General features: G+C 47.0%; 1 protein-coding gene across 1 annotated transcript in view; it reads right to left on the bottom strand.

Annotated features, from left to right (window-relative positions):
- Positions 1-285: 285 nt before the first annotated feature.
- The window catches only part of GLI2 (GLI family zinc finger 2), a 136,542-nt gene continuing 121,833 nt past the window's right edge, over positions 286-14,994 (bottom strand). Inside the window, exons 10-13 of the mRNA XM_066553486.1 lie at positions 11,788-11,952; positions 7,075-7,356; positions 3,717-4,053; positions 286-2,663 (exon numbers count right to left, since the gene is read on the bottom strand). Of these exons, the coding sequence (XP_066409583.1) occupies positions 307-2,663; positions 3,717-4,053; positions 7,075-7,356; positions 11,788-11,952 (3,141 nt within the window). The 3' untranslated portion in view covers positions 286-306. The remainder of the gene's footprint in view (positions 2,664-3,716; positions 4,054-7,074; positions 7,357-11,787; positions 11,953-14,994) is intronic.

The following is a 14,994-nucleotide window of genomic DNA, read 5'->3' as shown; positions in this document are numbered from 1 at the left end:
AGAGGGTTTCATCTCTAACCACCCTCATGCTGTCTCTTAGCTTGGTGGTGATACCGTTCAGTGCTCCAGGAAACCAAGCCAAAAAAATAATACTAGAGGTGCACCCTTGTGGTACTGAACTGCCTGCATAAAGTTTACATAATTCTGTACACAGACTTTTTAAAATTTTCACTTTGAAATCCTTTAATGTATTTAACACTTATAAAAAACCCTACTCTATTGAAACAGATTATTTTTCAAAAGCACATTCATACAACTGCTTCACGCAGAGCCCCTTGGATAGCACCAAGGCCTTGTGCTTTACCGTTACGACATCATGTTTAGAAATTTACTCTCTTCTGCCAGCGTGGTTAGCATGGAGCTCATATCACCTATTGCCATATTGCTTATCCCCGCAGGTATGGTGGGCAGTGTCAGAGAGTTTCGTGGAGTCGTCAGGCGAGAGGAGTTCTGGGAGAGGTTCTGCAGGATGCTGGGGCTCAGGGTTCCTGACATCAGGCTTGAATGGTCCCCATCGTCCATGATGGCATCAAAATCTATCTGGGGCGGCTCAAGACCTTGAGAGTCCACTGTGCTGGACACCTGGTTTGTTCCTGGGGAAGGCAGAGTGGCTGGCTTGCTGTTCTGTGTGCACTGCTGCTGCCTGACCCGACAGTCCGCGTGGTTGTCGAAGCCATTGTTCTGCTCATACATGTGGATTTGGCCATAATAGTACATCAAGCTGTTGTCTCTCGTGCCGTCCGCACACTGCTGGGCTGGTGCCAGCAACATGTCACTGGTTCTTTTGTGCATGGCCTCCGCTGTCTCCTGGCCAGAGCTGATGGTGTTTGCAGGATGGGCAGTTCTCATGTAGCCCAGCTGCTGGGCGGTGCGGACCCCTCGGGGTCTGCTGCCCGGGTTTGGCTCTGGTGGAGGATGAGGCTGGATCATGCCAGGTGGATATGCCTGCGCAGCTGAACCCACCACGCTCTGCTGAGGCTCAAAACTGGGCTGACTGGAGGTCATGATGGGCTGAGAAAAGGTCTCCTGAGCCACAGGGAAGTTCAGGTGGCTTGGCTGAGATGAGTAGTTCTGCTGACTTGGCTCGTGCATGACCTGTCCCAGCGCTGTGCGCTCACTGTTGCTCCTGACCATCAAGGAAGGGTTGGCTGCCATGTCCATTTGCTGAGGGTGAAGGTGGGGTCCAGACTTTGCTGCCATGTTGCTGCAATTAGGAGAGATCTGATTTGGGTTGCCACTGACTGCACTGGGGCTCAGCATCTGATGTGGTTGGTTATACCCGGAGTGCAAGCCCATGTCGGGGTTCATGCTGGGACCTAGGCTCATGTGCTGCTGCCGCAGCTGCATGCAGTTTAGCCTCTGCCCATCCATGCCCATGTTTCTCTGCATAAAGCTCTGCTGAGTTGCATTCATACTGTTGTCTGGCAGCTGCATCTGCTGCTGGTTGTAGTTCTGGTACTGACCAAAGTTCTGCTTCTGCTGGACCACCGCTAAGTTCCCTTGTGAAAACTGCTGCTTCGACTGATTGGACATGATATCAACTGTGCCTGAGCTGACTTCATTCCACTGGACAGGCATGTTATTTTTATTCATGTCTGAAGAAGTATCAAAACTCATGGAACACTCTGCCATCATGGGTCCCAAGTGGCTCATGCTTGCCTCAGCCACCGCCATCCTGCGCTGACTGGGCAAGGCTGGAGGCTGCAGCTTCCCACTTCCTTGGAAGTTCTGCATGTCATTGCTGTACCCCATGGAAGTGCTCTCAGCCACTGTTCCATTGTTCTGGGATTTGATGTACTGTACCACATCATCTGGCAGCATAATGTCATCATCTCCAATGGGCACGTCTGTCTCCCCGGACATGGCTTCCATGGCGATGTTTTCACTGATGCTCAGGGGCCGGGGTGAGTAGGAGTGCCGGGGCAGGCTCCCGTCTGAGCGCCCATAGCTCTGGAGACCAAAATTCCTCCTGTCTGTGGGCTGTGGAGGATGGAAGGGGTTCACACTGTTGGTACTGTTGAAGCGGTGAACTCGTGGGAGAGCCTGGGGGTCTCCAGGAGGTCTCCTCACAGGGTCACTTGCCCGTCTCGTGCAGTTGCCCTGCACCTCATGGGGAAATGCTGGAGCTGATGGGTAGCCATAGGTGTTACCATCGCTGCAACGCCTGGGGCCCGGTGGGAGGCGGACGGAGGGCAAGGTGGGGTCTGGTCCATCCATCAGTGAGATCCTGTTCTTCAGGGTCATCCTCTCCATGTTTGGCAGGGGGGTTGGAGGAGGGCCCCCTGTGGCAGCAGCGTACTTGGCTTTCAGCCTGTAGTGCTGAGCTGGTGTGAGGTTCAGCAGACCTGGCATCCCGCTGCACTGGCTCGCCTCGCTTGACCGGCGGGAGGCATCTGTGGAAATGGGGTCGTAGGAGTCGGCGGAGCTGGTGTTGTTGGGGCGGTGCCCGAGATGTGAAGCCTCGCTGGAACGGCGGCTGGAGAAGTATGGGGAGATCCCTGAGGATCTGCGGCTGACAGTGTAGGCAGAGCTGATGGTGCTTGTTGTGCTGTCACGGCGCTCGTTGAGCTGGTTCAGCATCGTAACCTCGTTGACAGACAGCTCCATTATTCTGGGGTTAGGCAGCATAGCTGAAGAACCACCACTGTTTTCCAGAACAGAGCCTGGAAAGGTTGCAGGGAAGGAAAAGGTTTAGTTAGCTGAGAAATTTCACTTTGTGGTGTTCTAGTTGCCAGAATACAGACCCACAAAGCCACTCCCAAATACTTAATGATGAGTAGTAATGATGAGTTTCATGTGCTGCTAGTGAATTCAAAATTTCATTTCTAGCTCTATGTTCATGCAAAGGGAGCAAGAAGTCTGGGGAGAGAAGTTAAGAAGTCCCTGCCAGAGTGTTTGTAACATGTACACCCCTTATACTCAGCTTCTGAGGAAATGTCTCCACATGGGCTTCCCTCAGTAGGACAAAGGTAGGACTGGTGTGAACAGTGCCACAGGGACAGCATACAGCTACAACCACAGCTACTCTCTGGGACAGATGCACAGCAGTCAGGAAGAGCAGCCCGAGAATCTAAAGGTTGACATTCAAAGGCTCTTCCAAGAGCAACCCAAGAAGCTCTGAGATCTAGTATCACCCAGGCACTATGCCTTTGGATTTCTTGGCAAAGTTAGAGGACCTCTAGAGGGTTCAAAAAGATGCTTTTACCAGGAATCACCAGCCGGTGGGAAACAAGCATTTGAAGCTAGAGGCTTCATAGCCAGGAGTTTCTGAGTGACAAAAGGCTTCTGTCAGAGCAAAATTATGGAGAGAGGTCTTATCTGGATTGCTGCTGTGCTCCAGTGGTCTCCCAGGAAGCACATTAGCCCTCGGGGAACTCCTACTGCTAGAAAAAATGCCAGCAGCCTTGCGGTTGTAACTGAGACAATGGGGACAGCTGTGTCTGGGTTCTGGGCAAGCTCAGAAACAAGGACACCAAAACCCCTGTCTCCCTTCATAGGTCTGTAGAACTGAGCACCTGGGTTTCTTCTCTTGCACATCACCAGATGGCTGTGTTTACACCCAAGCTGTCCATTTTACCTGACATCTTTAACTATCAAAGCATGATTCAGAGGCAATAAGGAATGATCCTCATTCCTCCAGGGCAGACTCTTGGTTATGAAACCGGAGTCAAACTCTGAAATGTTCCTACAGGACATGGTCCAGGCCCAGGGCTTACCATTTCCTGAGATGGGAGGCAGCTTGGTGTTTCTGGCTTGTGGAGCTGGGCTCACCCATGAGCAGGAATCCTTAACTGTCTTGAGTTTCTCCTTCTTGAGCTGTTCAAGTCGTTGCATCGTCGTCATGTGTTTCCTTAGCTGCAGGCTGACTGCTGAGTTACCAGATGACACTGTTGAGTCCACGACAGGAGCGTTGTCATCCAACGCTGTCAGATCTCCCAGACTTCCCCCGCTGTGCATGTTCATTTCTACTCCACTGTCATTGTTGTTGGTGCTGCCAAGGGGTGATGGCTCACTGCTGCATGACGACTGGCCACCAGGACTGGACTGACACATCTTGGGGAGGGAAAAGAGGAAAAAGAGTTGGGCAGGTGAAAACATGGTTGGGAAGAAATCAGGAGCCAAACATCCCCGGTGTTAGTCCTGGAGGCTAGGAGAGCTCCTATCCTAGGCTCTCATCTTGTTACCCCTCCCTGCTGCAAGATCCCAGCTCTTCCAAAAGGCAGATGCCTCCCCCCTGTGAGAGGAGGATGGGACAGCACCCCACAGCTGGAAAAACCATGGTGATTCAACTGCAAGATAGAGAGAAACCAAGTGCTCTTCCTCCAAAAGAAGGACAGATGTTTTTTGAAGAAAAGCAGCATGTCACCTGGTTGTGCAAGGTATATTGCAGCAAACACTGGCTTATCTAACATGGGATCAAGGCTTAAGTATTTCAGACACAACGTATTTCTGTCTTTAAAATACCCTAACATATAATTATGTTAGCTGACAAACTTCCCCGCCAGATAAAAACCTGGCTCACTGTTTGCAAACTCCCACTTGCAGATAAGGCAGATAAGCACCATAAATATTTATTTTATTTACATTAGGAATGTAAACTACTCACATTGAGTAGTTTATTTGGAGCAGACACTATATCGTCTGAACTTGCTCTGCTGCTGCTACCAAACAGGATGCCTGGCTTTTCTGCTCCAGGCCCATGCTCCAGCCAAAAATGGGAGTGCTGAAAAGGCAAAGTACTCTGCCCTGGGCCAAGGTGGGAATGCAGAGTGCTGCAGTGTTGTTCTTAACTCCACAGCAGCGCCCCATGGGCAGGGTTGCCTGGCTCTGATTGCCCTTCAGTCTAGGCAATACAGATTGCAATTCCAATATTTAATGGCAAGTTGTGATGCTGGGAGAAAGGTGGCAAAGGGAATCCTCGGGCACTGCATCCTCCCCCTTTCTGCACTCAAGCAAATTTCTCCTATCCCTCCCCACTGCCCCACATACTTCCACTTCCACCCTGCGAGGGTTAAATGGAGACAGAGATCTGCAGGAGATCATATTTTATACAGCTATTTTAATACAAAGGATTTCTTTGCTCACCTTAGTACCGACTGTCCTTAGGAAGGTAGAGTAAGGAAGGGTAAGTGGGAATAAAGAACAGGTTGTTAGGACAAAGACAGCATTAACAAAAAGGACCAGGATAGTAAAAGGAGGAAGAGAGAAATGCAGAATATAGCACAAATTACCAACATATCCCCCACTCCCATACCCCACCTTCCCTGCCTTCCCTCTTTGGGGGCACAAATAAAAGCTCCTAGAAGAGACTTTCCACCTGTTTCCATGGGTTTGGGGTGACACACAAATATGGGTCAAAACAAGGAGCCTGGGAATGATGGGAACTAGTTAGGCATCTCACCCCTCCTACCACCCTGACCTTAACCACGAAACAGGAGCTGGATGGGGCCCACCAGACGAGATGCCACCTGTCAGAGGTGCTCAAGGGAAATACGCAGGGCTAGAGAGGGACAGTGAAGAGTAACACATGACCCAGGGCCCTGCTGCCAGTGAGATGGCTTGGCTGGAGCCCTGGGAGCACAGAGTGCTAGGAAAACAAGCCCATACCTTCAGGAGAAGCAGGGTGGGGAGCTGTAATTGTGTCAGTGTTTTCGTAGGAAAAAAACAACAAAACACATGGAGGAAGAGTATTGGAGAAAGGTCATTCTGTCCAGTGGTTGTCACACTCAGCTTTTGTAACACATTACAGAACCTCATCACAGGAAACTGTTTCTTTAGTCAATTAGAGACATTGTGGATGTGTAAATACTAAATTTTTTCTTCACTGAAACATGCTGCTCATTAGTAATTTGTCCAACAACACATCCCCTAACCCTTCTGAGAAAATCTTTGTAGCTCCAGGGCATGTTTTTCACAGGAATAACAATCTTTTAGCCTGGATTCAAATCAAGAAAATATATATTTTGGAGCTCAAAGTCCTTTCAGCTCAAGTGGGAAGTCTGGGGAATATGTGAACACTCCTTTGCAGGTGAAGGTCTTTTCTTCTGTATCCAGACCATACCATGTTCCACTCTGGTGCAACAGACCAGAACTTTGGGTACAGAAGTGAAAAGAAACATCAAAAGGTAAAAGTGATTCATGTGTTGCAACCCTCCATCTCCTCCTCCATCCTGGATGGGGTGGAAGAGGTTTGATGTGTTTGAAAGCACCACTATACACAGCTCCTTAGTACCACTGACCACGCTACTGCCAATTGTGGAGCTGCTGTAACAGACAGAAAGCTAATAAATGGTCTTTGCTTCAGGTGCTTCAAGCTGTAAAGCTTGATCATGGCTGAGTGACAGGCTGTACTCTGTGGGCCACAGTTTATTCCTAATTTCACTCCCCTGCCCCATGACCTCGCTACAATTTTCTATGGCAGCTGGGAGTCATGTATTGAATTTCCGTACTCCTGAGGAATCTGCTCCAGCCAGCCTGGGCTGATCAGGGAGGTGGGACTAGATGATCTCAAGAGGTCCCTGACAACCCCAGGGATTTTGTGCTTCTGTGTATGGTGGACAAGGAATTAAACTTGCTTTAAGATACTCCACAAAAATAGAACAGCTAGTTTTATCCCCACTGGCTTCATCAAACAGCAGCAGACTACAAAGAAAAGGAGTGAAGGGTGCAGGGAGGAGAAGAAAAGGGACTGCTTAGGCCAGGACCTTTGCTTCAAGAAGCATTCATCAATCTATGCCCTGTGGTCATTGCTCAGTTTAAACTGGTGAGGTAAGTAAAGCTCATTTGACCACAACACGCTTGGGTTTTACCCACTTTCACAGCACAGGAATGCCAACCTCAGCAAAGGGCACCACAGGGCCCCCGTGACTACAAGGGCAGGAATTTATGATGCTGGGTAGGAAGGTACAAAATGTAGTGGACTGTGCCCTGACCTGCAGCTTCATTTCTGGACTTGAACTCTAGTGCTGAAGGGCACCTGCCCAGAGAGGTAAATGGAATACAAATGCTTCGTGCACCTACTGCATCAGAGAGATCAGGAACCACGTCATTTCTGCCAAAAGCAACTGCTCTTACCACAGAATTCTCTGTTTTTATCGTTTTGACTTGTAAGCAATCCTCCATGCTCCGTGTAGTGCTGTTGGCCTCGGAGCTCTCCTCTGACACCTTGCTGCTCTGCTTGGCGCTGGCCTCGTTGTCCCCATTTTCCTTGAGAGGAGGTGGCCTCGGGTGGACATCATTGCGCTGCTTCTTTGTGACATGAGCATCGGGCCCGTGCACCGTCTTGACGTGCTTCCTGAGGGAGCTGGGGTCTGTGTACCGCTTCGTGCAGCCAGGGATTTTACACACATAGGGCTTCTGTCAACACAAACAAATCTTGGGTTATATTTAGAATAAGCCCAAATATTCCAGGTACAGTGTATGGGCCAAGAAAATACAATGAGCATAGCAGCAGGCAGCAGCAAAATGTGGAGCATCTGCTCCACAGGACTCTGTAAAGACTGAGATATGGAAGATGTGATATATGGGCTGCTGCTGATCCACACAGACTTGGCTTGTCATTTCATGTTGGCTAAACTTCTTGTTTTCAGTTTCTGGATCAAAAGACAGCTAAGAATTCACAAAATACTTTCCTAGTATTACTTTCCCATGTATGTAGTTGCTCGGGTGGCCACAGGAATGTTTCTTGATTAAGGATGGGAAGGAGGTGATGTAGCGGACTGGGCATAACACATTCGCTCTGCTAAGGTGGAGTCTACACCAAGAAAATGTCTGAAACCTTTTGGCTGATGGAAGTCCAGTGAATTCAAGCCAGACTGGATTCACCCTACTCAATCTATCACACCACTCCAGCACCTGTCACCTTGAAATCTGCTATTGTGCAAAACAAACCACAGGCATGCAATGTTTTTTTCACACGACAGCACTCTATCCTGAATTCATGAATCATTGATTGCCACAGGAAAACAAGGCTGAAGCCATGCTTCTGAAAACAGAAATCGGCAACAGATACTTTTATTTTTTTAACTATTTTTATTTTACTGAGTCTCCAATTCCTATGTTATATTAGTACTGCAGTTGTTTGAGCTGGTGCTGCTGCACTGGAAGCTCAGGATTCATCCCAAGTTCCACTTTTGGTCCCACAACAACTCTATGTATTTTCCTACCAAGGAATAGGATAGATCCATGAGAAAAAACAGATAGATGTTATTTGAAGGCTACCCAAAATGACCATTCCTTAAATTTTTTTAAAAATCTGTTTTGTAATTTTGTCCAGGAACTTAAGTGAAAAAATAAAAAGGAGTATATATTCTTTGCAGAAAGCCAGCATCATCACATGAAAAACACTGAAAGTCTGTTATGTATTCAAAAGCATGCTTCCTGACTGATCTTGGCACATCATTCAAACCAGCTAAATCCACGTTACACCCCACTGAGGTAAATATATTTTAAAGCTGGGTAAACCAAAGCACAAAAATTAAAATAGTTTGTTTAAAAATACCATGCAACCTTTTGGACAAGCATTATAGAAATACTACTATTGCTATTAAGCCTTATTACAAAGAACAGAATCCCCACAACATGTGCTGAAAAAATCCTGTATATGAACAGCTCAAAGATTTTTTTATAAATATCCTTTAGGCTCAACATTCTGATTTTTCAGACCCCAGCAATTAGGGTAACATGATCACTGTTGCTTAGACAGCAGACACTCCACCTAAGGGGATTCAATCATCCTCTTCATCAGGCCATAGCCCTTGCAACTGAGCTAAGCACAACTGCTGTTTCACTGGTGTGCCTTCATCTGTCCCTGGGTTATCCAGATTCTGACATCTAGTGACATCTTCACCCTAGTGAAGTCAAGAGTTTAGATGTCTCAGATGCCTCCCTCCCACACTCATGCACATATGGGGTAATACTCCTGAGGGTGGGAGAACTGGAGAACTCTCCCCACACAAAGCAGAACTGGATTTATGTGTTTTACCCTTGTTCAGCTTGAGTTGCTGAAAATGTCACTCTGAGTCTTTGGCTGGCTATGAACTCAAGGCACTCCTCTGTATATGCATTGGAGAGTGGTCACAGGATGAAAGCCCTTTTTCCAGGTGTAACTTTGAAGGTATCCCCTGAAGGGATTCAAACAGTCACTGAAAGTTTAAAATGTAGTGTGTATGACATTTCAACAATCAAACCAAAGTCAGTGTGGTAACACATTCCAGCCTTGAACTTCAGCATGTTTGGACCATACACCTACGTCCTGTCACACAATGATAGTGACAAACACAGGGAACCTGGAACTTCCCCCTTAGAGGAGACTTGGATGACTAACTCTGAAACTGGTGTATTCCAAGTAAACACTGCAAGCAGAGGAAAATATTTAGAAGGTAGCTAGGAACCACAATAGAGTTACCAATGGATAATGGGAAATAGTCACAGCCACAAACTTCTGCTTTGCATTTGTGTGGTTTTGTGAGCCAAGGTCTCAGTACAGTTTGCTAAGCCAGTGGTCATGGCCACAGCTGGACACAGGACCCTTGCCTGGGCCTGCTGCCCAGTGTGAGGAGCTTTGCTGTGAGGGATACCAGCTGGTGTAAAGGATTGTGTTATATGATCCTCACAAAGAGGGTGTCAAAAATATGGCCCAGAGAGCCATTGTATGCAGCCTACACATCTCCCACAGTCTTGGGGTGTTTCTGTACTGCATCAAGGAGGGTTGAACAGCAGTTCAGGAATAAGCATGACTGCAACATGTAAGATGGTCTGGATAGTGGCAGTGCCTTACAGTTCCTTGGCAGGGCCAGCTGGTCTGGTATAGATCCTCTGCTGGTGGCTGTACTGCTCCTACACCAGAGAAGGGGTAGGTGTCCTTTAGGAGAAGCAATTGCAGAGCATAAAATCCCTATCTGTTATCTGAGTCTTTGATTCGTGGTGTTTGAAAGCAGCTTGTGCCAAGTGTCAGCATATTTAGATCAGGGTCCACAAGAGACATGGAGCTGGATGCTCCTGCCCTACAGCCTCACCTTCTTGCACAAGGAGAACCCAAATGATCTGACTTTCAAGTGTGTTCAACCTCTGCTAAGATAAGCAAGGAGTCATCCCACATCCAATGCAGCTCCTGATCTGGAACACTCGAGAATCTGAACCCATTGGAGAAACTACATTTACTAACACATTCAAAATGAAAATTCCACATGGGACATTAGCTGGCTCAAATGGGAAACTGCCCTGCCTAGCAAAGCTCCTGGTAAAGCTCCAGGGATGTGAGCTCAAGTGATCTATGGCAAAAAAGTCGCTCACATACTGTCAGTGTGCACAGACTGGGCTGAGTGAGTCTGTATCCAGCACTGAGAGCTGTACCAGCAGTCGTGATCCATTCACATGAGAATCCTTAGGAATCGAAGGGAGATGCAAATTTCCTTTAAGACAGGAAACAATGTTGCAAAAATGTAAATCTTCAGTGGCCTGATTGATTTTTTCAGTTTGAGAACATGGAGAGTGGCTTAACACTGCAAAATTAGAGGTGGAAATATCCCACAATGAAAGGGACAATGGATCCAGCACTGGAGGAAGGCATAAAAAGCATCCAGGGCTGGAGAACAAGCAATTTCCAACACCTAAATTGTGAGATTAAATCATAATTACCTACCTTTTGGGGAAAAAGCTTTAACAGAAACATTCTGTAGTCAAACACCACTTACTGGGAATGCAGGATGCCGAGCAGACAAGAGGCTGCAACCTACCTTTTTAGTCCCTCCTGGCCTCAAGGTTGGTGTAGACTTAAAACATCTCCAAACTATCCAGTTTAAGTGTGGATATGGGTTAATTTTAACCTTTGTCTTGCTAGTGGAGAACAATCCTGACGTTTGGGTTCATACCCAACCCAGTTCAAACAACCCTGGGATCCTAGTCATTCGCCAGTCCATCTCAGCATCATTTCGGCCTGGAAGAGGTTTCTAGATTTTGAGTCCTCATTCTGACTCAAACAGAATCTCTGAAACCTACAGAGCTTTGGTTATCACTGACTGATACTAGGCCAGAGATAAAAATACTCCCAACAAGCCCTTTGTAGACACAGCATCGCTTCAAAAGGCTGTCAACCGTGACAACTGTGTTCCATTCTCCAATGGTCGATATTTAACTGTTGCAAATTAGGCTACAGACTGAATTCTTCATGGCTGAAAACACTATTAGAACTTTAGAGTGTTGTTTTTCTTCCCCTGTCAGCTAATTAGTGGTAATATAAATTTCAATCGTCAGCTGTGGTTGATTGCAACAGACCATCACATGCGTTACAATAAAGGCAATTTCCTCTGCTCCCCAACTACTAATAGTGGGTCTTAATTATCCAAGGTTAACAAAGCATTGCATTGTGCTCTATCATTGTACATCAAATGATGGAGGGACTATTATTTCCTGAGCATCAGGATCCAGGGTAGCTGTTATATTACTGCATGTCTGCTCCACAGTAATATTAAACTCCACTTGCACAACTGTACTATACTATCTGTGCTATTAAAAATTATATGTTTGGAAAATGCTTGTTTTCATTTCCAAAGTCGATTAAAAAGTTTGCATACTTTAACATCTGTTTATGATTTCAAACACAGCTTTCATAAATATAAAGCTAATGTGGTCTGGCTTCCCAGCAAAAATAAATCCCATTAAAAAATAAGATAAACCTCTCATTACAGTAGGTTTCTTTTTACATGCGTCCAGTGTGTAAAGTGTATGTTTATTGTCAGCAAAATTTAAAAAAAGCCCTCCGTTGAGCTGTGGTGAGCCCAGGCTTACCTCATTGGAATGTGTCCTGTTCTGGTGCTTGGCTCTGTCCGAGGCATTGGAAAAGGCTTTATTGCAGCCTTCGTGTTCACAGACATAAGGTTTTTCTCCAGTGTGGGACCTCAGGTGTGTCTTTAAGTTCTCCAGGCGGGAATAGGCTTTGGAACAACCCTCAAACTAAAATAAAAAAACCGCATGAGGAGTGATTAATTAACCAGAAAAATTTGATTTTCCCCCTGCCTAAACCCTTCCAATCTGTTTCTCATTCTTTCTTTTTTTTTTTTCTTCTTTTTAAAGGGCTTGTGTTTTAGGGAACAACATCCACTTTGTTGGGAGAATTTGCTTCCCTAGGCAGGCTGAGAGTTTCAGAAGTGAGTCATATTTGAGGTGCTACTCCTTGTTGGGTACCCACCTGACATTTCAACAAGTGACTCTTTTTTTCCAGCAGAGCTAAACACCCCTCCACTCCTCCCAGAGCTCTCTTAGCCCCTCCTGCCACCCCTCTGCATCTAAAACACTCGGAAACAGGGGCCCCCCCCTTCCCACCTAGGGAACTGACAGCTTCTCCACAGTCTGACCAGCCTTGCAACTTCACTAGCACCAACACTGGAAAGAGCAGACAGTTCGCTAACACACAAACAGAAATCTAGCAAGCTTTAAAGTTTCCCAAATTACAGCTTGGGTTTACTCTTGGAGGATGCTGTGGTCAGGCTGTCTGACATTACCAGTTTAAAAAACAAGACTCTCAATCTTGAAGACAGATGGATTTTTGGATGATGAAACAGGCCAGGAACCTTCCTCCTGGAAGGAAACCAGCTGCCCACACAATGAGAAGGAGCAGCTTGGGAGACGTGATGAGGCTTCGGGTGATTAAAGTCCTGCCACCCTCCATTCTGGCTGGGCTGGAGGCTTCTCCCTGCACCTGCCCCATCTCAGCATGGGAGGGTTTCACCTCCAATGAAGGAGTCTCTAAAGTGCTCTTTGACAAAACAAGTGGGAGGTTTTAAGAAATGCAAGGCTCCCTTGGAAATTCTAACTAAATGTTGCACTGCCTGTTCAGCTGGGAGCATTGAAAAGTCCAGGCTGTACTTCCTATACAAAAATACACCCTTTAAATTTCAACAAGCAGCCCCTGCTGCTGTAATGTATGTGCTGTATTCTAGTCACATCGCTTAAACATGTCTACAAGTTCAGTCCAGTTGTGACAAGACTTTACATTGCTCTGCTTGAGTCTTGGCCAGTGAAAAAACTGGAGCCACAGCAGGACAGGTCATGCTCTGTGTCTGATTTTCCCATGGGCAGCTGAGTGGTTCTACACATCCAAAGCTCTGGTCACAGGCACTGCATTCAATAGCAACAGCACCTGCTGCCTTGGGCTCCACATGCACTGCTGGACTGCTAGGGAGGGAGGCAAACATGCAGCCCATGAAACCCATGAAGCATGTAGGTACAGGTTGATCCCATGCAACATTTTTGTAGGCAAAGGCTTACTTAAGATCCCCTTTAAGGTCTAGCATAGGGATGGTAGACATAAGGCAGATTTGCTCTGCTCTTGAGCTATTCACATCTCTTCAAGGACCAGCAGGAGCATCCTGCAAGAGCTGATTCCTTCCACAGCTTTGTCAGGGCGGGATGGATCCAGTTTTTCTTCCTCAGACAACTTTCATTAGCCCATTTGTCCCACAGAACATGCCACAGCTCTGAGGTAGCACAGTATATCTCTTTCTTCTCTTGCCCTGCACAAACAATCCTTTACAAGTTAAGTCTCTACAGTTATTGAAATACATCATTCCTCTTGCTGGAAAACAAAGGGAACTCAGCATGAGACAACTCATGCATCCAATCTAGTTTTGCTGGATACTGACACAAAAATGCAGTTATTAAGAGCAAAAGTTCTGAGGCCACATTTTCAAATAAAAGCTTCTCAGCAAAGCAGGCCGTGCATGTTCAAAGCAGTTGTTCCCACACTTACGTGTGGATTTGATTATGCCAGTGGGAGTTCTAGCTGTCATCTGTTGAAATAATCCTTGACCAAATCCCAGGCTGCAATTGGGCTCATCTGTAGCTTTATGTACACCACAAACTTACTTGTCTGAAACCATTGTTGCTTTGAACAATCACTGCCAGACTTGGACAAGGAATGCTGTGCCACAGAAGGGCACCGTCTGCAGAACTGCCATTATCCCAGACAACTGGAAAATGGTGTTCCTCCAGTTTGGGACATGCAACATACTGCACATGGAGGGCCTGCAGTTCTCCAGGAGGCAGAGGATGACTTGAGACTTAAACACAGCCTCGCCATTGCCCCAGTGTGACAAAGCTGAGGCTTGAAAAGGGCAGGATTGTGCAGCAGTGGTTTTTCCTGCTCCACCACAGCACTAAAGAGGATTCAGCCACTGCTGGTTTTGTCTCCTGAGTCCCTCTGCCTACAAGGGCAGGCTAGACTTGCCCTCAGTGCTCACTTTGTATGCACCAACAATCAATATTTCTTGATACTTTTAAGGAAGATTGGTAAAGCACTAGACTGGGCAAAGTGCTTTAGAAGATTAAAACAAAGGACATGGCCCTGTGCCCCGGGGGAGCTTATGCTCTAAATTAAATGAACACAAGGCTGGAAGATTGATAAAGGAGTCATGCAGCAGGCAAATCATACATATCCTAATATTTGTAAGCAGGAGCTGGGGCAGAGCCAGGGAGTGAGCAGGGCTGGAATTGGCTAATGGAGCAGAGGAGGAGGAATATATGGGAGGAGGGCTCAGACATTTGCTGAGCAGGAAGAGACTCATCCCCAAGACTCTGGGGAGAGGAACAGTGTAATGCTGATCGCAGAGGAGCTATGAAATGCCATTGGGAGGAGAAGGCAGAGAGCAGAGGATATCAAAAGACAGGGAGGAAAAGAGGAACAAAGGCTGGAGGAGATGAGGAGGGAGATTGTGAACATGTCTCCCAACAGCTGACCACAGTCACTGAACTCCATAACCTTGCTTCCCTCTTGTGCCTTGCATCAGGCATCCTTGGCTGCCCCACATCAGCAAGCAGTGTGGTGAGAGGCTCCAAATGTGAAGGCACGTATGGGATTTCATATCTTGAGGCTAAGGGGAAGGAGAGCCCAGCTCTCCCATGTGGTCAGTGAGCCTGCACCCACAGGGCTGAGATACAAAACAGTACCCGATACTCTTCCTCAGGCAGTGTTTAACCCTAGACACAGTGCTGCTGGTA

Source organism: Molothrus aeneus, chromosome 7, assembly GCF_037042795.1.
Source record: "Molothrus aeneus isolate 106 chromosome 7, BPBGC_Maene_1.0, whole genome shotgun sequence".
In the NCBI taxonomy this organism is placed as follows: Eukaryota; Metazoa; Chordata; class Aves; order Passeriformes; family Icteridae; genus Molothrus; species Molothrus aeneus.
This window is presented reverse-complemented; position numbering and strand designations above follow the sequence as displayed.